General features: G+C 55.6%; 1 protein-coding gene across 5 annotated transcripts in view; it reads left to right on the top strand.

The window, feature by feature from the left end:
• OSBP2 (oxysterol binding protein 2) overlaps nucleotides 1-26,509 on the top strand; it is a 98,271-nt gene that overhangs the window by 48,217 nt on the left and 23,545 nt on the right. For all 5 annotated transcript variants that reach the window (XM_069030623.1, XM_069030622.1, XM_069030621.1 and 2 more), the window contains one exon: nucleotides 19,993-20,243. In XM_069030623.1, the coding sequence (XP_068886724.1) occupies nucleotides 19,993-20,243 (251 nt within the window). The remainder of the gene's footprint in view (nucleotides 1-19,992; nucleotides 20,244-26,509) is intronic.

Here is a 26,509-nt window from a genome sequence, read left to right as displayed (position 1 = left end):
GTCCTGGAGATTCCCAGTTCCCACTCCGTGCTCTGGATCCCACTGCACACACGCAGCAGCTCCCGGCTGCAGCTGCTGGGCTCACACTGGATTGGGATTTATGCCGCATTTTTCCTCTGGAATTACTCATTCCCTCGAGACTGGGAAAATTAAGGCTGGGAAAATCCAATGGTTTCGGAATGGAGGGGAGAGAAAATGAACCTCAGGAGGGCCAGGGCTGGAGGAGCCTCCGTGGGGGTTTGTTACGGAGCTGTTGGGATGTGAAATGTGGCCGAGTGAGTAAAATGGATAATGGACTTTCTGACTAAAAAAAAAAGGAAATTCTGATCTTTATTTTAAGCCAATGTCCTAAAAATAACCTCCAGCAGCATTTAAAGGGACAAGCTTCCAAATCTCCCCCTCCCTCCCCAAAAACCAGCATCCGTTTAGGGTTTGGGGCTGGATATCCAACAGCACCGCTCCGGAGCCGGCCCCATCCGAACCTCCGCGGGATGGGGCTGCTGGTGGCGTTCTCTATCCCGTTTTTTTTTGGCAGGATGAGGCGGTTTTCCGGCAGGGATGGAGTTAAGGGCTGCTCCGTGGTGCATGCTGGTACGAGGCTGGTTTGATGATGGAGCCGTAGTGCCCTGCTAGCAGCATGTGCCGGGGATGGATGATGGGAAATGTGGCACTGGAATAAGGACATTCCCCTTTGCCTTTCTCTCTTCGTTCCTGTGGGTTTTGCTCCATCCTAAAGCTCCCAGCCATGTAGGAGGCAGCCTCGGCGAGAGCGATCCCGCGGTGGGGATGAAGGGTAGGGGCTGCTGGGAGACAGGATCCCTCCGCTCCTTCTGCAACGCTGCCTGTCTGAATAAATTCCACAAGGGTTAGTGGCCTTCCCGGCGTTCCGGATGGACCCCCGGGGCTTCCCTGTGTGCTGGGGAGCCATGGAGGGGCTGCTCTAGTGGGGTGTCTGCCCGGGGTGGGGAGGGGGTGCTTGGCCCCACACCGAGGAATATTAGGAATGCACGTGTGGAATCTGCCCTGCAGGCATCGCTGCTACAGACCTGCAGGGTTTGGTTGGAGATGGACAAAGTGTGGGGCTCGTCCTGCTTTATCAGGTGTTTAAAAAAAAATCCAGATTGACTCAGATTTACTCAGTTTTAATACAAAAAGAAAAAAGTTAAATTTGCTGGTGATTTGTTCTTTTCGGGCACCTTTCGTTGCACAGGGTGTGGGTCTGTTTGTCGTGGGTAAATCAGTCCCTGTGTTGGTGTCAGGATGTATTTTTTTAGTTGTAAGCCAGATTCCTTTGGAGTTGAGATGGAATGAGAGCGTTGCTGTGTCGGTCCTGTGCTGCTCCCTGCCCACACCGTGTGAGATGCAGAGATGTTCTCCAGGAGCACTGAGCTGTGATTTAAGGTGTGCCCTAAGATGTCCCATCTCTTACTGCTCCCTGCGTTGTTCCAGGTGTTTCCCAGTAGAGCTCAGTGCTGGGTGTGCAGGAGCACTGTCCTTTATGGGGCAAAGGATGCTCTTCCCAAATCTGCACTGCTTTGGGGCAGAAATGCCTGTTTTGGTGTTTTTTCCTGAGTGGGATGAAGCAGGATGGGCTGGGGGTGGGTCTTGCCTTTCAGTTCAATTTTATGTCGCTTCATGGCAGCACAACAATTCGTGGAAATGTTCCAGGCCAGGTTGGACATTGGGGCTTGGAGCAACCTGGGGTAGTGGAAGGTGTCCCTGCCCGTGGCAGGGGTGGAATGGGATGAGCTTTAAGGTCATTCCCAACCCAGCCCATTCCATGAGTCATCAGTGGAGGGGCTGAGCAAAATGCGGTGTCCCCCATCGAAGGCTGGTGGTGAGAAATGAGGATCTGCAGGATGTTCTTTGCTTTCCTTCCAGACTAGAGACAGCTCCCCTGATCCTGGGCACTGGCAACTCATCTCATCCCGTGTTTCATTTCCATCCCTGCGGTGCTCCGAGGGTGGTGCCTGCAGGGAGCTGGGAGCACCGGGTGATTCACACCTGGGCCTTGTGGTGGTCAAATCCAAATGTTGCTTCTTTGATGTAGTTTGGGTTAACGGCAGGACCAGGGGGAATGGCTTCCCTCTGCCAGAGGGCAGGGATGGATGGGATATTGGGAAGGAATTGTTCCCTGGGAGGGTGGGCAGGCCCTGGCACAGGGTGCCCAGAGCAGCTGTGGCTGCCCCTGGATCCCTGGCAGTGTCCAAGGCCAGGCTGGACATTGGGGCTTGGAGCAGCCTGGGACAGTGGGAGGTGTCCCTGCCCATGGCAAGGGTGGCACTGGATGGGCTTTAAGGTCCTTTCCGACCCAACCCATTCCACGATCTCACAGTCCTGTGTCACTCTGCTCCCTCCTGTGGTCCAGCCCTGCTCTCAAGCATCACTTCACAATAAATTATTTTATCTAAATGCAATTTCCTTCCCCCAGAAAAGGGTGAGGAAAGGAGGAATGCAAATAGGTCAAATCAAAACTCAAGCAATTGAGGATTTACAGCTGGCTTCATATGACCAAAAAAACCAATCTTTTTTATCAAATCCAGATTGTCCCCTTCCCTCTGGTTTCCTTCTCGAGCTGTTTTTCCAGCTGGGTGACGTAAGGACATGCGTGTTCCAGGAGTTCTGCACAGAGCTTTACATAACAAGGCTTCAGTGCAGAACAAAATGCCCCAAACCAGAATTACTCTCATCAAAAGCTGAAACCAGCCTTGTGTGAAAATTCGGGGGAAGGTGAGTGGTGAGCGCTGGAGAAATGGGGAGTGGGCTTGGGAACTGCAGGGAAGAACCTGGGGAGATGTTTCCAAGGGTGTCTGAGGCGAAACTGGGATATTTCCATGGCTGGGCTGGTCTTTCTCTGCCTCCAAAGCATCTTTTTCCCATTTTATGGTGGTATTTTGGGAAAGCTTTGCAGTGACATGAAAAATTTTTCCCTGTCTAGTGGGGGAAATTCCATTTCACACGTGTGGAACAAATTTGACAAACCCAGAGGGTTTGGCCCTGGGACATGACAGACAAATATTTTTTCATATTTTAACAGCAAACTGAACCCCAAAGCTGGGAAAATGTTGGCTTTTAAAAGCAATTTACTGTAAAAACTGTGATGTGCAGAGTGTGTCCCTCTGGTAAGCACATTCCCCATTGGAAGTGCAGTATTTTGGATGGGAAAATACATCCCAAAGAGGCTTTGCTTTTCATTTGGAAATCCTCATGCTGGGATTTATTTTTTCCTACCAAAATTTTGTCCTTAAATCCACTTAATCTCCTCCAAAGGAGCTGTCTGAGGTATGTTTAAAATGCTGATGACTTTTAATGAGCAGCCCAGGGAAAAGCTGGGCCTGGCTCTGCTCAGCAGGAGATTCCTTGGGAACAGAAGAGCTCAGCCTGGAGGCTTTGGGTGGCTTTAGGAGTTCCTTTTGTGCGTGCAAGATAAAACCAATTACTGAATCTTTGAATGAGTCAATATTCCTGAATGATTGGGTTGGAAGAGACCTTAAAGCTCCTGCAGTGCCACCTGGGCAGGGACACCTTCCACTATCCCAGGGTGCTCCAAGTCCTGTCCAGCCTGGCCTGGAACACTTCCAGAGGTGGGCATGGCACAACTTGTGCCAGTGCCCTTTTGATGAGGCAGTAACAAAGACAGGTGAAGCTGGATTTAAGGAGATGTTTTGTTCTGTGTTTGTGTGTTAAGGGGCTGATCCAGTTCATTCAGAGCCGATGGGATCTTGGGTTCATGGACATCAGGCAAATTGAGGAGGAAGGACTGAGGTGCTGAAGTCTTTAGGGACAGAAATGCAGACACCTCACTTGCTGTGCACAGAAAGGTGCGTGGGTAGCTAACAGATAAAGATAATTAGCTTATCATTAGTTAATTCTGAGGATCTTTAAGCTCTTGCCAGTAGAAGCAGTGCTGTTTCTGCTTTCAGAGGGCATTTCCATCAGGAATTTGCCTCTCCAGCTCCATGCTGTGTGTTTGGTGCTGGGCCTGGGTTTCTTACCGTGCCCAAATGCAATCTGTCCTTAATATTTGGTGGTGACATGGATGATTGTCCTCAAAGGAGTGTCAGATCCCGGGCTGCACCTGGCCCATGGCTTCAGCACACAGAGGGGACCACGAAATAGATGGAAAAATGCATTTCTCTTCTTATAGACATGGCCCAGCTAGGAACCATCTAAATGAGCATTTGAAGTCTGCTCAGGAATGAGCTGGATTAAATTTCCAGGAGATCCAGGCACATGTGGCTGCTGGAGCGTTGATGATGGACAGGCTGTAGCTGCTCCCAAAGCAGAAGTGTTGGTTCAGCCTTTTTCCAGATTTATTTAGAGATTTCTTGAGGTGGGGAGCTCTTTCCTGAGAGTTTTGACAGGGGGAGGTTCTGAATCCATTGGCTCCATCCTGGCTGCTCTGCTCCTGGGCTAAGAGTCTGGAGTTTGGGCTGGGGCTGTGCCTGGCTGGAGCTGCTGGGGAGCTGGAGGTGTTTTGTTGTGGCTTCAGCAGTTGTGGCTGCTGATTTATTTGTGAAAAGCACTAAAAATCTCTGATCAGGGCTGTTGGATTCACCTTTTTGAAAATAAAGACTGTGTGCTCCACGTCTGAGTCATGGGTCACACAGGGTGCGTTGACATGGGGCTCTGCCTGGTTTCCTTTGCTGTGGATGGTTTTTCCAGGTGAAATAGCAATGCTGGAATGTCCATGGAGATGTTTGGAGCTGTTTCACGCTGTGGAATCCTCGCATTTTAACCAGTGGGAGCTCGGTGTGAGCTGGCATGTCCAGAGCAGAAGTGGAAGGAAACGCTCCCCCTGCAGCTGCCCTTGACCCCCAGGGCTGGTGGAGGTGGATGTGGAGGTGTCTGTGTGCACTGGGCTGTGCCAGGGGGGATTCAGACTGGATTTTAGGGAAAGGTTCTTCCCCCAGAGGCTGCTGGGCACTGCCCAGGCTCCCCAGGGAATGGGCACGGCCCCGAGGCTACCAGAGCTCCAGGAGCGTTTGGCCAGCGCTGCCAGGGATGCCCAGGGTGGGGTTGTTGGGGTGTCTGGGCAGGGCCAGGAGCTGGGCTGGATGGTCCCTGTGGGTCAGCTCAGGATATTCCAGGATTCTGTTCCATGATTCTGGCTGGGATGAGCTCGTAGGGCAGTGAGTGTGCGATGGGGCCCCTCTGCCATCAGGGAATGTTGCAGTGCCTGGAGCTGGCCAAGCCCATCCTTTGCAGCAGGGAGCCCTGAACACTCAGCAAAGCAGCAGATCATGTGCTTGAGGGCAGGAAGTGTTCATTTGCTTTCCAAATGATGCCCTCTCTGCCCTGTTCCTTTCATTTTTAGCAATTGTGAAGGTGGATTCCTGCCCACATGCACATGTGGCTTGGCTGGGAGAGGATGCATCCCGAGGATGTGCAGGTGCCACGGACATGGTTCAGGAACACGGTTTAGGGTTGGGCCTGGCTGTATTGGAGGTTAATGGTTGGACTCAGTGACCTTAAAGGGCTTTTCCAACCCAAATAATCCTGGGATTCTGTGACGTGGATGCACTGCCTGGGAGCTCCCGGTGCAGGCACAAGGCAGGAGCTGCTTTGCACCTCAGAGCTGATCAGCAGCAATCACTGATAACAGGAGTTTATTAGCTGTATCTTAATTACAAAGCACAGTAATTAGGGAGGAAGTGGCCATCTTGACAGCCTGGTGGTGTAATTAGAGACCAGGAACGCTCTTATAGAATTGGAAGGGAGATGAACTCCCAGCTGCATCAAATGCCTCTGCGAATAGAGGCCCTGGGTGCAGCAGGAGTGGATTTCTTTCTTTCTTTTCTCTCTCTCCCCTGACCTGGCTGCGCTGACAGCCAGCACAGCACTTCCTGGGGAGACTGTGCTGCATGCAGTGCCCTTCTCCCTCTCTGTGCCAAGCTGCTGAGCGATTCCAGGGATGGGTTGGTTGTTCCGAGGAGCTTCTGGCACTAAATCATTGACAGGACCTGCTGTGCAGGGAGCAGAGCCTCAGCCTGTCCTGCTCTGTGTCCTGCTGCTGGAGCAGCTGTCCCTGCAGCCAGTGCTGCTGTGCTGGTGCTTCTTGCAGGGATCAAACCTGGATTTACGTGTGCTCCCACAGCAGGAACTGAGCCGGCCCCAGGAGGGGGCTTGGGGCTGTCCTGGCTGTGAAGGAGGTGGGTGCCAGGCATGGGGCCCGTGGGGGATGGTCCCTGGCTCAGCACAGGCAGCAGAACAGTGACTGTGTGCTCTGACTTGGGACATGTGACAGTGCCTGGGCTGAGGGGACAGCTCTGTCCCCAAGTGGCACCCATGAAATCACCTGTCCTTGCAGGGGAGGTCACCTGGGGGCAGAGGGGCTGGGAAGCTGCTGGTGGGAAAAGCCCTGGGGGTGCTGATGACAGGGCTGGACAGAGCCCAGGTGGGCAAGAGGCCGAGGGCACCTGGGCTGTGCCAGCCCTGGGGTGGCAGCAGGAGCAGGGCAGGGCCCGTCCCCTGTGCTGGCACTGCTGGGGCACCTCCAGTGCTGGGGCAACTCTGGGACCCTCCTGACAAGAGAGACCTGGAGGGGCTGGAGCGTGTCCAGGGAAGGGAACGGAGCTGGGAAGGGGCTGGAGCCCCAGGAGCGGCTGAGGGAGCTGGGAAAGGGGCTCAGCCTGGAGCAAAGGAGGCTCAGGGGGGACCTTGTGGCTCTGCACAAGTCCCTGACAGGAGGGGGCAGCCGGGGGGGTCGGGCTCTGCTCGCAGGGAACAGGGACAGGAGGAGAGGGAACGGCCTCAGGCTGGGCTGGGGAGGGGCAGGGTGGATATCGGGGAAAATTCCTTCCTGGAAAGGGTGGGCAGGCATTGGAAGGGGCTGCCGGGGCCAGTGCTGGAATCACACCCCGGGAATGACAGGACATGGCACTCAGTGCTCTGGGCTGGTGACAAGGTGGGGATTGGGCACCGGTTGGACTTGCTGGGCTTGGAGGCTTTTGCTGCCTGTGGGTACCGAGGGAGCAGGATTTCAGTCCAGAGGGAAAGCAGGTGTAAGCTGCATGCCTTTTTTGGGGCTGCTGCTGCCCTGTTGCTATCCTTCCTGAGCGTGGGGGGCTGGGAGACTCCAAGGTCCTGCACGTCTCTCCGGTGCCTTTGGCACATCCTGACCTTGGGGAATCGGAGGATGGTGGATAACTGACACCCCGGGTCCTCTTACCCTGGGTAAGCTGAGCCCTGGCAGCTCAGGAGGGTTTCAGTGCCCATCAGGACGTGTCTCCATCTCCATGTCCGCACTGTGGCTCAGCCTGGATGCTTCTCCAAAGCCTGGGATGAGCTGAGCTTGGGGCCTGCAGGGATGTGCTGAGCCCTGATCCCAAGGCAAGGGACACGTTAGCAGCTGGATTTGGGAGAAGAGGGGCTCAGGTGCCTTCTCTGAGCTGCTCTGAGTGGCACAGCAGCAGTTTGGGGTGGGCTGCCCGTGTCCCAGCACACCATCACTGCTCTTGTCCTGGTGCTGCTGGGTTTTGCTGTTCCCGTGTGATCCTGCACAGCCGTGGGTGTGACAGGGCCAGGGCCATCACAGCCCTGTCCCTTCCCTGCCTCCCTCTGCCTCTGCTCCCCCTCCCTGGAATGAGGGCCCTTGTCATCTCCTTCTTGTTACCGGGGTTAGTGAGCAGGGAGAGCTGACAGCAATGGAGGAGTGTCCTTTGCACATCTCCCACTGCTTTCGTGGGCGTGAGGAAGCCTGGGGCAGGATGTGTGTTCCCTGCTGATGGGAGACTTCCAGAAAAAGAAGAAGCTCTTGGTAAAAAACATAAAATAAAACAATCCTGGACCACATTCAGTGTGGTGAACCCCTGGGAGTGGTCCTGGATACACCAAGGATGACATTCTCCTCAGGGATGGGAGCTCCTGGGAGCTCTCCAAGGCCATCCACTTCCGAGTCTCCTTTCCTGAGGGATGTCAGGAGGAGAGGCCAGCCCATCTGTGAGCTCCCCTCCTCGCCCTGGTGACATTGGAGATGGACCTGGGGCTGGAAAATGTTTAAGCATCATAAAAAATGGATGTTCAGTGATGCAGGAGGAGACATCCAAGACCTGCGATGGTTTCGGTAGCAGCGTGCCAGGGTTTGTGGGAGGGCAGGGTGTCACCCCCCAGCTGTGACAGCGCTCCCTTCTGGGAGTTTCTGCTCTAAAAAAAACTCATTTGCTGCAAAATATTTGAATTTTAGTTGTTTCTGCCCTTTCCTGGGGTTGTTCCTGGCTAAGGAAGCTGCTTGTGCCTGGCCCGGTGTCCTGCTCCTGCCTGTCATCCCTTCAGGGACACAGGGACTTCTTGTCCCCAAGCTCGTGGTGCCAGCAGACTGTGGCAGCTGCTCCACTGCAGCGTGGGGGAGTGATGCACATCCGTAGGAATCACTGGATACTGAAGGGTTCAGTGACTAAACCAACAGAAACCATGAATTAACAAGTTTTGTACAGTTCCTCACGTGCTTTGGACAGGAGCGAGTGACTGAATCATTTATGATGCCACTTGTGTCCATGGGCTAAGTACTCACTTGGAGATATTCCTGGAGCTGCAGGTAGGGCAAGGGCTCCCTGCTGGGATGTCTTGGATCAGGTGTGGGCTGTGAATTCGGAGGGTACAGAGAAATAAGAGCAGGGCTGGTTTGGTCAAGGGCAGATGGGAGATGTTCAGCTGGCTGTGGATCTTTCAGAGGCTCAGAAAGGGACAGGAGGTCTGGGCCTCTGTCCTGCTGATATGGATCTATGCAGGGATGAGAAATGCTTTCACAGGCAGCTTTGGGAGGGGCTGCTAGAGAGAGTAACTGGATATCCAGGCTGACTGTGTAGGATTTCAGTGTGATGGGGCCTCCTGCAAGGTCACCAGAGCTCCCAGAGTCATGGAATGGCCCGGGTGGGAAGAGACCTTAAAGCTCATCCCATCCCACCCCTGCCATGGGCAGGGACACCTTCCACTGTCCCAGGCTGCTCCAAGCCCCAGTGTCCAGCCTGGCCTTGGACACTGCCAGGGATCCAGGGACAGCCACAGCTGCTCTGGGCACCCTGTGCCAGGGCCTCCCCACCCTCCCAGGGAACAATTCCTTCCCAATACCCCATCCATCCCTGCCCTCTGGCAGTGGGAAGCCATTCCCTGTGTCCTGTCCTTCCATGCCTTGTCCCCAGTCCCTCTCCAGCTCTCCTGGATCCCCTTTGGGCACTGGCAGGAGCCGCTGGGATCCCTGGACACTTCTGGGCTTGCAGAGGAAATGAGAAGCTGTAGGTGATGCTGCAGGCTCTGAGGCTGAGTGCTTGCCTCCTGCCAGTGGGGCCAGTCCCGGCTTTTCCCACAGGCATTCCTGGCAGGGAAGCATTTTCCAGGTGTGACAAGAGGCAGTCACTGTCCCTGGCCCCAGCTCTGCACCCGAGCTGTTCCAGGAGTTCAGCACTTTGTGTGTCGCTGCTGTTCCGAGCTGGTGAATGAAGAAGTTACTATTTTTATCAAGCCATTATTTTAAATTTTTTTTTTCTAGTTTTCTTTCCTGGCAATGAGCTGTGCTGCTGAGCCCCCAATTATCTGCTAATGAGCTGTTATTTCACTGTAATCACACCTTCCCCTCCGTGTTTTTGCTCATTGCCATTCACAAGGGGACAGGAGGGACATTTGGCCGTGTCCAGCAGGACTAACTGTGACTCTCCAGTGCTCCCACAAAAGCATCAGCTGGGTTTGTTTCATCTCCTCCTGCGTTCCCTGCCAGCTCTGCGCCTCAGTCTCTGAGATTCCTGCTCATGAGGTTTCAGGGCTGGATCCATACTTCTCCATAGGGCTTCCCAACTTCTTATCCTGTTGGAAATAGGGATCAGAGTATTGTAGTCAAAAGGCAGAGCAAAAAAAAACCCACCAAGCCTGCACCTCCTCCAAAAGCCAGCAAAGTGGCATCTTGCAAAGCTCTCTTGGCTCCTCCTGAGAAGAGCTTTGGAAAGATTGGGAAGAAATCCACTGGAAAGACTTGTGGAAGCTGATGCCTGCCTGTGTTACAGCCCACATACATATATATATATAGGTATTTGTAGAATCACAGAATGGTTTTTAAGTTGGAAAAGCCCCCTGAGATCCTCAAGTCCAACTGTTCCCCCTGTGCTGCCAAGGCCACCACTGACCCCTGTCCCCAAGTGCCACATCCATGGGGCTGTTAAATCCCTCTGGGGATGGGGATCCACCACCTCCCTGGGCAGCTGTGCCAGGGCTGGACAGCCCTTTCTGTGAAGGAATTTTCCCAAATTCCACCCTGCCCCTCCCCAGCCCAGCCTGAGGCCGTTCCCTCTCCTCCTGTCCCTGTTCCCTGCGAGCAGAGCCCGACCCCCCCGGCTGCCCCCTCCTGTCAGGGACTTGTGCAGAGCCACAAGGTCCCCCCTGAGCCTCCTTTGCTCCAGGCTGAGCCCCTTTCCCAGCTCCCTCAGCCGCTCCTGGGGCTCCAGCCCCTTCCCAGCTCCGTTCCCTTCCCTGGACACGCTCCAGCCCCTCCAGGTCTGTCCTGCACTGAGGGACACAGGGACACTGCTCTCCACCCCGCAGGGCTCCGTGTGCCACAGCTGCCCCTCCGTGGCTGCTCTGTTTCCCAGCTTTGTTTCCCGAGTATCTCGAGTTGTTCCTTGGGGACTGTCAGAATGTCTCCAGTTGACTTCCTCCCACTTCTGCCCAACCCTGTCCTTCCAGTCATTCTGTCCCTTCGGGATGTGTTTCCCAGCCCTGGTGCCATCAGGGGTGTCCTTTCCTGGTGCACATCCTGGGAGTGCAGGATCCCAAACCAGGGGTTTACTGGAAGTTACCTCATGTCTCAAATTTGCCTTCTCTGTTCCTATAACCCTGAATTCATCTGCTCTTTTAGCTCACTTTTAAAAGTTCCTTTGGAATTTGCATGGATTTAGAAGCAGCCATGACCAGTGGCTCCCAGGGCTGCCTGTTGGGTTGGGTTTCTCCACTGATGCCGCGAGGAATCTTGGATTGATCACATCCTGCATTTCATCTCCGTTTCCCCAGTGCATCCATCCTATTTGGAGTTTAAACCCTGCCTTTTGGTGTGTTTCAAACTCAATCTGTGACTCTGTAGCCTGAATTTCAGCTTTTTGAGGTTGTTCAGGTTTTTGGGTGTTGGGAACATCCCGTTTGTGCCAGGAAGTGCATGAGTGCAGTCCAGAGCGAGTGCAGCCTTTGCTGCTCAGGATTATTGACCAGGAACATCATCATTCTGTAATCTCAGCAATAAAACCTTCAATAGCTGGGCTGGGAATGCTGCAGTGATGGGAATGGAGATGCTTTGGGCTTTCCCACTGCCCAGTTCTGTATCCTGCTTATTTTCATAGAATCATGGCATGGTTTGGGTGGGAAGGGACCTTAAAGCTCATCCCATCCCACCCCTGCCATGGGCAGGGACACCTTCCACTATCCCAGGCTGCTCCAAGCCCCAATGTCCAGCCTTGCCTTGGACACTGCCAGGGATCCAGGGGCAGCCACAGCTGCTCTGGGCTCTCTGCTCCCTGGCCCACCCTCCCAGGGAACAATTCCTTCCCAATATCCCATCCATCCCTGCCCTCTGGCAGTGGGAAGCCATTCCCTGTGTCCTGTCCCTCCATGCCTTGTCCCCAGTCCCTCTCCAGCTCTCCTGGAACCCCTTTGGGCACTAGAAGGGGCTCTGAGGTCTCCCTGGAGCCTTCTCCTCTCCAAGTGAACCCCCTGGGAGCAGTGGCCTTTGAGCTCTGGGTTTGCTCTGTGGAGCCCCATCACCAGCTGGGCCCCCCCCACCTGCTCCCACTGAATGTGACTTCAGGAAATGTCCCAGCTTGTCACGAGCAGCCAATTTTCCCTATTTTTAGGCTTCCATTTGCCTGAGCAGCTTTCCCTTTGCATTAGCAGGGAGAGGCAACAGCCCTGCCAGGTCGGTGGTAATTGCTGAGCGATCACCCGGATTTGGAATGATTTATGAATGATTATTTTCCCTACTATTTTGATGATTAATTCTCAGTGTAATTCTTTCTAACCACCAAAATTCCGCCTGTTCTTGCATCTGCAGCTGCTATAAACCTCATCCATCTTCCTGGCAGCCGGGCCAGGCTATTAAATATAGATCCCTGCTCCATTTAATATTCATAGCGATTAAAAGTGATGAAAGCAGTTGTGTCTGCCAGAGCCAGGGTGGAAATTGCTCTGCTTCAGGAATGATGGGTGAGCTCTGTATCCCAGAGATCCGGATAATTCCTCACAGGAAGGGCTGGGGATTCTGAATCATACCCTTGCTTGATGTTGGGATAAACAGGGAATCTGGAAAGGAGGTGGGATTGATTTCTGTGCATTCACTGTGAGGAGAAAGAGCTTGGAGTTTGGGCTGGGATGGCTGCAGGATTTGCTGCTGGCTGATCCTCATGGACATCCTGCACTCTGTCTGTGGGAGGAAAAAAGGCTTTTCCCCAATCTGTGGGATGTTTTTCATACTTTTAGATCCAAAAAACTCCCAGATAAGTGTGGGAAAAGGCAGGAGAAAGTGCACGAGCGGTGGAACTGGGAATGGAGGTTCAATCCATGCTGTGCTGGTGGTTGGACCATCTGGGCACCTGAAGGCAGCTTGTTCCATGGATTGGGAACACCCAGCTGGGGACTCAGATGCTTCCAAGCTCAGCTCCCCCTGGCAGATGTGCAGGTCCTGCTGCCAGTAGGGAAATCAGCTGCTGAGAGACCCATTGTCACTGCTGCGATCTCTGGTGGCTTTGGGGGACCCCAGGAATGCTGCTTGAATGAAAGTCATCCACGTTCCTTCTATCCCATCAGAGCTTTCCCTGTGGACAGCACTCAGGGATCTCTGCTCTGGCTTGACTTCACTCCTGCAGTATTGATCCTGCAATTCCAACCCCCCCATGAGCTCATTCCAGCTGCCTCCAGCAGAAAGCTGGGTTTAATTTCCAGCACAGGACCTGCCCTGCCTTTGGGAGGCTCCAGAAGCTCTGATGGACTGGTAGGAAAGCAGCTCAGGCTTGCAGGAGGATTGGGGAGAGATTCAAGGTGATGTAGGAAGGACGAGGACTGTTGCTGAAAATGAAGATACTTGGGAAGGGAACGTTTTCCACTCACAGGGAGGAGAAGGAAGGTGAGGGATGGAGGATGAGGAGAGCTGTGCTGGACTTGGAGACGAAGATAAGTCGGGATGAACTGCCTACCCCAGCCATGGTGTGGGGCTGGGGAGCTGTGGTGCTTTGGACTGGAGACCCTGGATGCAGTTTGGGAATTTTGGAATAAAAGGTCTAATGCTGAGCCCTTCAATCCCTTTGCCTCCTCCTGGTTTGTCCCTGAAAAGGCTCTTCCCAGCTCTGCTCATCCAGAGGCAGCACTGAAACAGCCCAGCCATGAGCAGCAGCTCCCTGGGATTGCTCCCTGATGGTTTTGGGGTGGGAGCTCAGCGTGGCAGTGCCTCCCGTGGGATCCAGGTCCCTGGGATCCCCATGGACTGCAGTGCAAAGCCTGGGCATGTCCCCAATGTGGGGACACTCCACTGTTGTGCCTCCAGCCAGCAGCTTTCCCACCAGCTCCGGGGAAATTGCAGGCAATGGGAAACATTCCTCTGAGGGAGGATTTCAGGATGGAAAAAGGGGGTGGAAAGGGAGCTCTGCCTGCGTGGCTGCAGCGGGACAGTGCTCCAGGCACTGAGGTCTGTGTTCTCTGGGGCTGAGGAACAAGCCTGAGGAGGCTTATGGCTGATGGCTGCCGATCCATTTTCCATAGATTAAATTGCATCACAGCTCCAAAAATAATCTGCCCAGCTTACGGTGAGGCTGCCTGTTCCTATAGCAACACTGCGTGCCCCTGCCCTACAAACCAAACCCAGCCCGGATCGCCGGAGCCGGTCCCGAGTCCAAACAGAGCACGAGGGGCTTGGCTTGGGGAGCACTTGGGGAGGACTTGGGTTTGGGGTCAGAGGTGTAAAATATGAGCCTGGAATGTTCCTGGAGAGGGCATTTATGAGAAGCTGCTGTGGTTTGTGTCTCTGGGATTTGAGCCCATGCTTGCAGATGTTCCCCGAGTGCATCGTGAGGAGAGCGGGAAGCAGCAGCTGCATTTGTGGAGCCTTCCCGGAGCGAGGGGGGAAGGAGGAGGGAAAGGAGGAGGAGGAGGGTGTTATGTGGGTTACTGCAGTGCCTGGGGCCGGCCCTGCTCTGCCACTCTTGTGGCGTGGCACAGGGAAGAGGGATGGGTTTGGAGTTGGGTGGCAATGGCCGCTCATGCTCTGCTCAGCCCAAATCCACCGCTCCGGCCCAGGGTCCCAGAGATGTTGGCACCAAGCCCTGCACAAGGCCGGGGCAAAGCTTGGCTGCAGGACGGAGAGGGGGATGAATTCAAATCATGGATAGTCCCTCTGTGCCACTGGTGAGCACAGGGAAATCTCCAGAGCACCCTGGGAATGCAGGAAGCCTTAGGAGGATGCTGTGGAGGCTGGGCTGCCTCATCCATGGCACAGGAGCTGGAGGAACCTGGCAATTTGTTGTCAAATTTTTCCTGCCAGCCTTTCATGTTTGTTTTCTTGAGGAGCTTTTGTTCCCTGGGGAAGAGTGACAGGAATTCCTGCTGAATGTCTGTCTTTCATTCCGAGCACGAGGAGGAGCAGGGTGAGCTGGGGTGAAGCCCCTGAGCCAGGGATGTGCTGCTTCCCAAGGGCATCCAGGGCCACCTGCATCCTGGCACGGGACTGGGAGCCCCCCCTGCCACCCCCTGAGGGTTTTCTGCTTTAGGATCTTAATTCCATGGGAGCAGATGGCAGAGCTGGAGCACCACGAGGGATGAGGGTTGGGTGGGAGCACTGCTGTCGTCCTGCATGGAAAGAGGGGATCCATCACTGAGCCCTTCCCTCTGCAGGGACAGGGTGTGCTGGGGGCTGGAAACCATGGATTAAAGCACTCTTCGTGTCCTTGGAGGATGTTCCCTGTGTGGAGGAGCAGGGAGGCCTTCCTGGCTCCTGCAGGGCCTCCAGGCTGTTTGCTGGTCCCAGACATGGTCCCAATCCACTTTGGGCCTGCCCGGCTGGGGGATGTTGGTTTGAGCTTTAATGGGGTTTAGGAGCTGCTGGGAGCTGAGGATCCAAAAGGGGACCAAACTGGGGGAAAGGAGCGAGGGCAGCATCCGGAGACAAGGAGCAAGAGAGCATCGGAATAGAATCCCAGAATCATTAAGGTTGGAAAAGTTCTCTGAGATCATCGAGTCCAACCATTCCCCAGCATTGCCAGGGCCACCACTGACCCCTGTCCCCCAGTGCCACATCCACAGGGCTGTTAAATCCCTGCAGGGATGGGGACTCCAGCACTGCCCTGGGCAGCTGTGCCAGGGCGGGACAGCCCTGCCCATGAAGGAATGTTCCCAATATCCAACCTGAGCCTCCCCAGCCCAGCCTGAGGCCATTCCCTCTCCTCCTGTCCCTGTTCCCTGCGATCAGAGCCCGACCCCCCCCTGGCTGCCCCCTCCTGTCAGGGACTTGTGCAGAGCCACAAGGTCCCCCCTGAGCCTCCTTTGCTCCAGGCTGAGCCCCTTTCCCAGCTCCCTCAGCCGCTCCTGGGGCTCCAGCCCCTTCCCAGCTCCGTTCCCTTCCCTGGACACGCTCCAGCCCCTGAGCATCCTCCCCCTCAGCCAGTTCTCACTTTCCTTGTTCTGGTTCCTTCTCATTCCCTGCATGTTTGGAACCCCCTTCAGAGCCATCACTAAAACTCCTTCTGGGCTGTGCTGGAAAATGTTTCAGTTGGGTTCTGCTGGGTGTCCCTCACCATCCCCCTGTCTGAGTTGTGTTTTTGCAGCTTCCAAGACGTTCTGTGACCCGGAGTGAGTGCAATTAGGAACCTCCATTCAGTTCCTAAGCCAGTGCTGTGACCTTGCTGGTCCCGTTGCACTTTGGCTTCTGCAAATCCCCCGTGGTCCATCCTCAAATGAGGAGCCCTGGATAGACTCTCTCTGTGGGTATTTCCTGACCTTCAGGGTGTTTTCCCAGCCTCAGCAAAGCCAAATCATTTTTCTCCCTGTCTGAGCTGATCCAAAAGCTGGAATAAGGGCAGGATCCCCAGAGCTGTGGTGTTTGGGTGGGCTCCAAGCAAAGACCTCCAGGCAGAGGCTTGCTGCTCTTCCATCTTTCTGGATGAGTGAATCCTTCATCCTCTGCAATAGGAGAAATATTTCTGCTGCTCTCTGCTGCAGCCCTTGATGATAATCTTCAGCTGTACCTGCAGGAATTGGTGTGTCATGTGCAAAGGTTGGTCAGGGGTTGGACTCGATGGCCTTGGAGGTCTTTTCCAGCCTAAATGATCCTGTGATTCAAAGCAGCTTCCCTGAGACCAGCCCTGATGGGGGAACGAGGGGATGCCAGACCCCAGACCCCCTGTCCTGTTCTGTGTCACAGCATTCCCGTGGCAGTTTGTCCTAGTGGCACCAAAAACATCTGCAGAGCTGGTGGGGATGGTCTGGTGGGACCAGGGCTCCTCTGCTCAGATCTGGGGCTGCTGCTCCAAAGCTGGTGTGGATCTGAGTGGCTGCTGCTTGCTGGAGGAAACAGAAGGATTCCTGTTTCTGTGGGTTTGGGATTTGGTCAGCTTTCTCTGGAGCTCCCAGGAGAAAGATGGAAGCACCTTTAGAGCTGGTGTCAGTGCTCCACCTTGGGGGATGGGATGGATGGCAGTGAGGAGGTTTGGGTGCTCTGCATGATCACTTCTGCTTTAACCAACTCTGATTTATTTGACTGTAGCTGTGACATTGGATTTCCTTCTTCCCAGGCTTTGATTTGAGGCAATTGCAGCAAGTTATGTTGCTTGAGATATTTTTATATAGATCTAGTATTATATAATTAATTATATATGTATAAAATATATTATTAATTGGTTCCTGCTCTAGTGGAAGGTGTCCCTGCCCATGGCAAGAGGATGGATTGAGATGAGCTTTAATGCCTCTTCCAACCCAAACCATTCCATGATTCTGTGATTCCAGTTGCCCAGGCAGGAGGAGGAAGGTGGGATCCTGCTGCCCACCCCACCAGCATTCCAACATCCCACAGCAGCAGCTTTGGGACAGCAGGAGCTGCTGAGGGATGCTCAGCTCAGCCAACTCAGCTGGAATGAGCAGCATCCCTGGGCTGACCCAGGTTCCTTCCCCCTTTTCCTGGGCTTTGAGGCATTTATATAATTCTGCACAGCGATAAAAAATTGGGCCATGCTGTGTTCCTGCCTCAAGCTGAGCACTCGGGCAGGGATTGTTCCCACAGCCTCGATCAATGGGCAGGAAATAATGTCCTGGCAAAGTGCAGAGCCCGTCCCTGTTGGCACTGCCCAGGCTCCCCAGGGAATGGGCACGGCCCCGAGGCTGCCAGAGCTCCAGGAGCATTTGGACAGCGCTGCCAGGGATGGGGTGGGAATGTTGGGGTGTCTGGGTGATCTTTGTGGGTCCCTCCCAGCTCAGGACATTCTGTGATTGTGTGAAAAATCCCCAGGCCGTGATCCAGGATTGCACCTGGGCAAGGTGATCCAGGCTTTGCTCTGGAAATCCCAGAGCACTGAAAGCCCATGGGAACCAGGACTTTGGGGCAGGATTTTGTGTAAGGCAGGAGGGGGGAAAAATGAGAGGGAGGGGTTTGGGGGTTAAATGCTGTCTGGGGATGGGCAGAGGGAGGCTTCCTCTTGCTTGGCACAATTTTTGCACCACTTGTAAGCTGATAAAATTGTCCTCGTGAATTGTTTTTGATGTCTGCAAACAGAAAATTGGGAAATTTGGATCGTCCCGTGGGTTTTGCCATGTTCAGGCTCCTGTTGGCAATGACAGCGGGGTTGGCTTCTGCTCCTGGGAGCTTTATAAAACATGGGACTTTATTATAAATTGGCTATTAAAGTCCTCGTTAGTGATCAGATCCCAGAGCTGTGGAGAAGGCACTCCTGCCTTCTGGAGTGCAGGCAGCTGGCACAGCCTGGAGAGGCTGCTGGAATGCTGGTGGGAGGAGCACAGATTCTCACTTGGAGAGAGAGATGGTGAAGGAAGCCAGAGACTGCCCTGGAAAGAGCAGCCCCGTGTCCCTCTCCCAGTGAGGGTCCGGGGTGTGGAATGCTCTGTCCTTGGAAGCACCGCCTCAGGACAATATCCAAAGCCCAGGGAACGTGCCCACACTGCTGGAGACCCTTTTCGTGCCCAGCATGGAAGGCACTGTGGGAATACTTGAAACTTTGTATCAGAAAGTGGACTTCGAGGAGGTTTTGGTCGTTTTCTCTGCTGGTAGAAAAGTGGCTTTGATTTTCTTGCCAGCTCTTTTGGAGTTGGGCTGTGGTGTGAGCCCGTGCCATCGCTGTGGTGCCTCTGTGCACCCTCCTGGGATGGAGCCCTTGGAATCCTGCCTGTTCCCATTCTGCTTTCCCTACCAGCTGCTCTGGACACTCCCCTAGTGCTGTCCCCTGTCCGGGCTCAGCAGCTCCCTGTCTGTGGGAGCTGCCCTGCTCCCAACACCTCAGCTGGCAGCTCACCTTCCTTGGGAAGCTCTCAGCTGGCTCCCCTGGGTGCTCTGACTGTCCTTTGTCCTTGGTGGCCGCTTCCTCTCCTGGCTCCAGCAGCTGCTCCTCGTGTTTGTCAGAGCTCTGAGCTGTGCATGCTCCGGGCTGGGTTGCAGAGGGACCAAATGGTGACGCTGGGAGATGCTGCCCTGGTGCTTCATGAGCCTCTTGGGGTTTGCTCCGTGCCGCATTTCCCTCGGATTTTGTCCCATTGTCCCATTGTCCCTGGGCAGTGAGGTTGGTGCTGCTGTGGAGGATCAGCCCTGTCCCTGAGCTGTGCCCCCTGTCCCATCACATCCGTTCTGGGTGGGTTCACCACGAGTCCTGGTGTGACACCGAGCTGTGCTCTGCTCCTGCTCCCACTCTGGGTTGATGATCCTGTCACATTTATCCAGATCCTTGCCTTTGGATCCTGGTAATCAAAGGGTTGCTTTTCCTCTGGTTTCCTTACTGTGGATTCAATCTGAGCAGTGCCTGAAAACCTCTCTCAGTACCCACAGCATTTCCAGAGCTCCTATCAATGAGCCAGGAATAGCAGCCAAACACCCACCTGCCAGGGAATCACGGGTTTCCTTCTTTCCTCACAGCCCTGAGAGGGAATGTGCTGCTCCCCCGTTACACCAGAGCCATTCCTGAGCTCCGTGCCTGGATTGTGGGGAGAATGTTCTCACTCCCCCGACTCCCCCAGACCTGGCAGAGAAGCTGCAGGCAGGTTTTGCTGGTGCCCATCTCTCTGAAATCCAGAAACAGGTGATTGATGGAGGGGAGATAAAGGAGCAGCTCCCTGCTCCGCTGCCTCAGAGGGTTTTGGGAGCACCTGCAAAACCCTTGGCTGAACTTTTGAGCATAATGATGGGGCACAGCCCCTGCCCAGCACCTGCTTCTCTCTCTTTGTATTTGCTTTGGGTGCTGCCATCTCTTGGGACCGATCACCTCCTTCCTGGGGGAGCAGTGGGGTGATCAGAAATGCTGTGTTACCCTTGCTGCGTGGATTTGGGTTCATTTCCTGGTTTTAAGTGTTCTGGAGCTGCAGCAATTTTTGCTGTAGCTGAGGTGCTGATCGTGGAGTTTTCTGCCCTCTGAAGACATGGTGCTGGTTTTGGGTAGCAGTGTTACTTTCCTCAATGTCTCTGTGACCTCTCCCTCGGGTGACACAGTTTACCCTGTCCCGAGCAGAGCTGGCAGAACCCCCAGTGCAGAGAAGATCGACCCTGGTGAGCCTGGGAAGGGCAGGTTTGGTGTGTGGCACCCCCTGTGCCACCCCTCCACCCAGCCCTGAACCAGATCTCAGTCACAGCCACCGGAGCAGCCGCTCAGGGCTCTGGGTGCCACCCCCACCGCGCTGTGCTCGGGGGTGGGGGGGAGGTGGGTGGCCGCGACCCCCAGCCCGGCGCTGGGAGGAGGCGGGAGGTCCCTGGTCCCTGCCCGTGGCGCTGCTGGGCCGGGGGTAACCATGGAAACGCTCTTCTCTCCATCCCTCCCTTCGCAGATGACTCGGGTGACGAGGAGCCCGCCTCGCAGTCAGACAAGAGCGAGCTGCACGGCCCCCTGAAGACCCTGTCGAGTAAGCTGGAGGACCTGAGCACCTGCAATGAGCTGATCGCCAAGCACGGCGCGGCCCTGCAGCGCTCGCTCAGCGAGCTGGAGAACCTGCGCCTGCCGGCCGACAGCGGCGAGAAGATCAAGGCGGTGAACGAGCGCGCCACGCTCTTCCGCATCACCTCCAATGCTATGATCAACGTGAGTGCTGCTTCTCCTCCCCCTCCTCCTCCTCCTCCTCTTCCTCCTCCATCCTCACCCTCCCTGTTTGCTTCCCCGTTCCTTGGCTCGTGTTACCACGGGGCTCGGCACCGCGGCGAGGGGATGGGAAGTTGGGAAGATGCAGCCGGGAAGAGGGTATGGATATGGACCCCACCAGGACACAGGTCTGCTGCATCCTTACAGCCTGCTCCATGTAATGGGTTGTTTCTGTAAAGCTGGGAAATGTGGATGTTGGGAATGCTGAGGGGCTTTCTGCTGCTCCTTGGGGGGAATTCTGACTGGCACAGCACTTTAGAGCCCAATGCCCGCTGCAGGTTGAGACCCACATCCCACATCCCTCACATCCTCAGTTCTTCCATGAAGCTGCTGGTGTTCCACACGGCTGTGGGATTTAACCCCCTCAGGGTCTTGTGCCCGCTCTGCTCTCCCAGCCAGGTTGTCGGAGGTTGGGAAGTGGTGCCAGCACCGCCGCTGCTCCTGCCTTGTGCAGTCTCATGCTGCTTTCTGGTTGTTTTTTTGGAGACAGCTCGTGTTTGGAGTGTGGCTCTGCCTCTATCACAGCGAGGCAGCTCTTCCTGGGGAGCCTGCTTTACCCCAGGGAGCTCTGAGAGAGAGCAAAACTGTGTAAAATATTTAAATGAAATTAGAAAAAAAACCAATCCCAAAGCTTCACGGGGCTGGAATAATGTATGAAGGCAGAGCTCAGGGAATTGTGAATGGAGCAGTGCTGTCCCAGCCCTGAGCCAGAAGGAGGTTGGGTGGTGTTTGATGTGGGCTTTAAAAAATAACAATAATTCCCAGCAGGAGCTGGAGGGCACTCGGATCCCCACGGTCGCAGCATCCTCCCCATTCCCACTCCTTGGATTCTGTAGCCACAGGGGGGAAAGGGCTTCCTGAGTCTCTCTTTTGTGTTTCAGAGCAGTTTGGGGATGCTTGTGCAGTGCTCTCCCCATGGAAAGTTTGTCTCAAGTTTTGGGAATGGGGTTGGCAGCGTGGTGGGAGGTGCCACCCGACCCTTGGTGCTGCCCAGGTTTGCTGTCAGGAGGCAGAACCAGCAGTGGGATGTGGGCAGGGAATTGCCGGGGAGAGGATTCTCCAGCAGCCTTTGGGAAGGGATGAGCAGAGCACTATTTGCTGTGTCCAGCCCAGACCAGGAGGAGGAGGAGGAGGTTGTGGTTGTTGGACATGATAAAAGCTTGAGCAAGGCTGTCTGGAGGGTGGGGAAATTCCACAAAAACTGTTGTGCCGGGATAAAACAGCAGGAACATGGCTTGTCCAAAATTCCAAGCAGGTAAGAGGGGCCAGGGGGGTGGCAGGGCATGTTCTCACATGGGTGCTGTGGATCTGTTTCTAACAGCATCCTTTGGTACTTCGGCTCTGGATGGGCATCCTGAGGAGATGCCTGAGGGAAAGGCTGTGCCCTGGAAGGAGCAGGATGGGAGATGCCCAAGGGAAAAGCTGTGCCCTGAAAGGAGCAGGATGAGAGATGCCCGAGGGAAAAGCTGTGCCCTGGAAGGAGCAGGACTGGAAGGAGCAGGATGGGAGATGCCCAAGGGAAAGGCTGTGCCCTGGAAGGAGCAGGATGAGAGATGCCCAAGGGAAAGGCTGTGCCCTGAAAGGAGCAGGATGGGAGATGCCCAAGGGAAAAGCTGTGCCCTGGAAGGAGCAGGATGAGAGATGCCCGAGGGAAAAGCTGTGCCCTGGAAGGAGCAGGACTGGAAGGAGCAGGATGGGAGATGCCCAAGGGAAAGGCTGTGCCCTGGAAGGAGCAGGATGAGAGAAAAGCTGAGCCCTGGAAGGAGCAGGACTGGAAGGAGCAGGATGGCAGCAGTGTGGCAGCTCCCGGGAGAAGGTTGTGGCTCTCCCAGCTCACCGCTGAGCCCGTTGTTTCGGGAGGAGGTGACAGAGCTGTGGGCAGGGGGACACTTTGAGGGGCTGGGGTTAGAAAGGCAGGAGAAGGACAAGCAGTGAGGGGGAGACCAGGAAGGAGGGGACCAGCCCGACCCCATGTCATGGGGACTGGTGGCTCCCAGCCACACCGTCACCTTTTCCACCATAGATCCCTTTCTGTGTCTTGATTTCTCCTTTTAGATGGGGTGATGCCTTCTGGAGCTGCCAGCAGCCTCTTTTGGGGGGTGGGGGGAGCTCTGTGCAGTGCAAAGATCCCAAAATCTTGTGTTGAACACTAAACATCACTCCAGGGAAGCACGTGGAGCTTCCTGGTGAAAATACACCTTGCTCATGCCCACCTCCATCCCTGAGCACATCTCCTGTGGGAGCACAAGCTGCTTTTGCCAGGCCAGTTTCCTTGCAGGAGAAAGTCAACTCTCCTTGCTGGGCAGGCTTTTCCCAGAGAGATCCCAGCTGGCAGCGCTGGGCTGGTGCTGGCACATGGATGCTCCGTGTCCAGGCTCTGCCCTGGCTGCAGCACCAAACCTCACGGATCCACCTCATGGAAGTGGATATGGATCCGTGAGGTTTGGTGCTGTGGCTGTGAGCAGAGGGGGTTGGGTGCTCCAGGGAAGGGATGGGTGCTCCAGGGAAGGAGGGCTGGGAGCTGTGGGGAAGAGATGGATGCTCCTGGGAAGGAATGGGTGCTCCAGGGAAGGGAAGGGTGCTCCAGGGAAGGAATGGGTGCTCCTGGGAAAAAGGGAAGGGTGCTCCAGGGAAGGGAAGGGTGCTCCTGGGAAGGAATGGGTGCTCCTGGAAAGAAGGACTGGGAGCTGTGGGGAAGGGATGGATGCTCCAGTGAAGGAATGGGTGCTCCAGTGAAGGAGTGGGTGCTCCAGGGAAGGGAAAGGTGCTCCTGGGAAGAAGGGCTGGGAGCTGTGGGGCTGGCACGTGCAGTTCCTGTGCAGCGGCCTCTGATCCGATTATGTAAATGGCCCCGGAGCCGCGGGGAGCGCAGCAAGCACAGGAAATAAATAAATAGAGATGGAAATGCAAGAGCTTTGCTGCGAAGGTGACCTTCCCTCTGTGCTCTGGGTGCTGCCACGGCCGGCACAGGGTGCTTCCCTCCAGAGGCTGGGAGCATCACCTGGGCAGGTGGTGCTGGGAGTGATGGGGAAAGGCGTAGGCAGAGGCAGAGCGGGACGTGCTGGGCTCTTGTGTTCCAGGTGAGGATTTCAGACGTGCAGGGACTGGCTGGTGCAGGGCTTAAATTGAAGCCCAGAGCTCTGTGAGCTTCCTGTTGGCTCTGCTCCCTGTTGGAATGTCACCAGACAGAGTCCAGGCTCGCCAGGATGGAGGAGCCCCGTGTCAGCAGGGCTGGGCAGCAGACACAGAAAGCCAATCTGCCACGGGGGAGGAGTGGGAGGTGTGTAAAAATAAGAAGCAACAAATCACCGGGATAATGAGAGGCCCAGAGGATCCGGAGCAGTGGCTGAGTTGTGTAGACTCATCCAAGGAGTGGGGAAAGCTCCGTCTCATCGTTCAGCAGGAGACAGCAGGCAGGAGGGACGCGTGGATGCGCTGAGGAAGCCGGTTTGGGCGTCGGGAAGAGCTCACAGGGCTGTGGGTGGTGATGGAAATAGGTTTTTAATGGGAATGGGGATGCTACGGTGGAGCTTTGTGCTTCCTCGAGGAACGGGAGCGTGGGGAGCAGCAGGGCTTGGGCTTGCCTGTGTCATTCCTGGGTTAGTTTGTGTTTTTCCTTGAGGTTTTGGAGGAGCAGGGGTGCAGGAAGGCTCTGCCAGGCCAGGGCAGCCCAGACAAGGAAGGGTGAGAGGGGCAGGGGTGCGGTGCTGGGTGGGAGATGCTGCTCCATCAGGATTTGATGAGAAGGGACCATCTGGAGCAGGCAGTCCCAGAAACAAAGGACTCAGCTGCCCCTGAGAGGCACTGGTGGCCACTCCAGCCTGTCCTGCAGAGATGCCAGCACTTGCTTTGAGGCAGGCTGATTTCCCACCCAGCTTTTCCTTTCCCATGGGAATGAACCCTCCTGGAGCAGCAGCACCTGAGACAGCACAGAGCACCCTCCATCCTTCAGACCTTCCAAGGGTGTGAAACACAGAGCTGGAGCCAGAGTGAGGTGGACAACAGCATGTGCTGCCTCTCCTGCAGGAAAGGCCCACGGGCTGTCGGTTTAAGCCTCTCCAGGACACCCAGCAGCATCCCAGAGGCTGCGTCCCCCAGTCCCAGCAGGATTTCTCCCTGTGGATCCCTCCAGGGCTGTGCTCTGGCTCAGCAGCAGTTTTGGGGTGGCCCTGTGCTACGTGCCAGTGGCTCAAGGAACCACTGGCCTCTCCCTGCAGCCACACTGGGCTCCTGGCGACTCTGAGTGGCATCTGCCTGGTGGAGTTGGTTTAATTGGAGCCTCTGGGTGCCTGTGCTGGAATGAGCTGTCTGGACACAAGATGTGCTTCCCCAGGGCTGCTCCTCTGCCTCCAGCTTCCCCCTGGAGCACTGAGCGCCCCTCTGCCCTCTGGGAATGCTGCTGTGGTTGATCCATAGTCCCAAAACTGTTTCCATATTAACTCAGATGGTGCTGAGCAGCCTCAGGTTGCCCAGCGCAGCGTCCAGCCCGGTGTGTGAGTTCTGGGTTTATCTAGTGATGGATGATGGATACACCCTGTGTGTGTGTGTCTGCTTGGAACGCTGCTTAAAGCTGGGAGGCAACAGAGCCCCTGCCATCACCTCCCTGGGGTGACCGTGGGGCCGGGGTGATGCTGTTGGTCCGTACCTTGGGCACGTCCCTGCGCTGAACTGGTTCCCAGTATGGACGGACATATGGTCTGTCCCTCGGGGTCCCCAAACCCATCATGGCACAGGCAGGATGAGGGACCTGGCATCTTCCATCTGGGCAGCAGGGAGGGACCAGCAGCCTGCTGGGCTGCTCCCAGTTCACCCCAGTACAGCCAGTGGGCTGGAGGAGCTCTCCCTGTGCATCCAGGGGTTAATTCCAGCACTGCAACGAGGAAACTCCGTCTTTAACCCCCGGATTTGCTTCCTTAGGGCAGGGATTCCCTCCGTGACCCCAGGCAGCTGCTCTGCTGCCCAAAACCCCAGCCAAACCCCACAGGGAGCCAGGGCTTGCCCCCGTGCCCGTGGGAGGGTGATGGCGCAGGAGCTCTTGCTGGCATGTGGCACAGGCTGTGTTAATTATCCGTGCTGCGCTAACGACGCGCACTAATCAGCGCCTTGCAAACCATGTCACCGACCCAGAAAAGCCCCGGCAGTGGGATTAAATCCCTAGCCCAGCCCTAATCCCCCTTGGATGAGAGGGCTGCAGCGAGGGCTCTGGGTGCCCTGCGTGTTCCTGCTGTGGATGCGCCGCGCTGACGAGGAAATAACTGGTGGGTGCTTTGCTCTTACTGGGGGAAGGGTGGGAGGCTGACAGTGGCACCCTGGGGTCTGTCCCTGCCTGAGTGGGGCTGGGGGAGCGGAAATGGGGAGATGTGGAAGTGATGTAAAGATGAGATGAGGAGCCCGGCCCCTGCTCTTGGAGCATCCTGTGATGTTTTTAAAACATAGAGGTGTGAGGGTATCTCTGATCAGATCTGTTCAGACAGGCAGTGCCTTCCTCCCACTCCATCCTCATCATCATTCCCTGAGTGCTTCCAACCGAGTTTTATCAGGTGTGTGGGTGCTCAGCCCTCGTGGGTGGCCGTGGGCCCTCCATGCTGGCCAGGGCTTTCAGTGGGTGCCCCTGCTCACCCTGCCTTGGGGGTCTTCACTTTTCCTTCTCCTCTTCTGTCTCCTCCTCCTCGTGTCCACCCTCCACCAGGAAGCTTCAGGCTGTCCTGGGGCTCCCCTCAGCACCTCGAGCAAGAAGAGGGAGGATGAATCTGTCCCCAGCACCCGAGGGTGCTTCTAGCAGCTCTTCCCTCCTGGATTTTTTTGGCTGAGAGGGATGATTACTTCTCCGCTGGGGAGAGTTGGGAGTGTTTGTGCCATGCTGCTGGGTCAGCAGGGCTGTGTTGGTGGGCTCAGCACGGCCCTGCACCGTCAGCAGTGCCTGGGGTTGAACAGCAGCTCTGCTGAGCCGGGAGCCAGCCCAGGCAGGCATCACCCCTGCCATTAACCTGTGCCCAGGGATCCTCCTGGGATCTTCCTCCCTGCCTGGAGGCTCGGGCAGGATGGGGCCGTGGGGAGGGCAAATATCAAAGCATTGCTGGGTGAATCCCTTTGGGCTCACAAGGGTTGTGTTTGCCTCTTCCCTGGGCTGCTGCCCCGAGATGCTTCACTGGGGCTCCTTCCTGCGGCTTCTGTCGAAGGAAAAAAGCACTGGAATGGCAGCTCTGCTC

The sequence above is a fragment of the Aphelocoma coerulescens genome, chromosome 15 (genome assembly GCF_041296385.1).
Source record: "Aphelocoma coerulescens isolate FSJ_1873_10779 chromosome 15, UR_Acoe_1.0, whole genome shotgun sequence".
Lineage (NCBI taxonomy): Eukaryota > Metazoa > Chordata > Aves > Passeriformes > Corvidae > Aphelocoma > Aphelocoma coerulescens.
The sequence above is the reverse complement of the archived record's forward strand: the minus strand, read 5'-3'. Positions and strand labels throughout refer to the sequence as shown.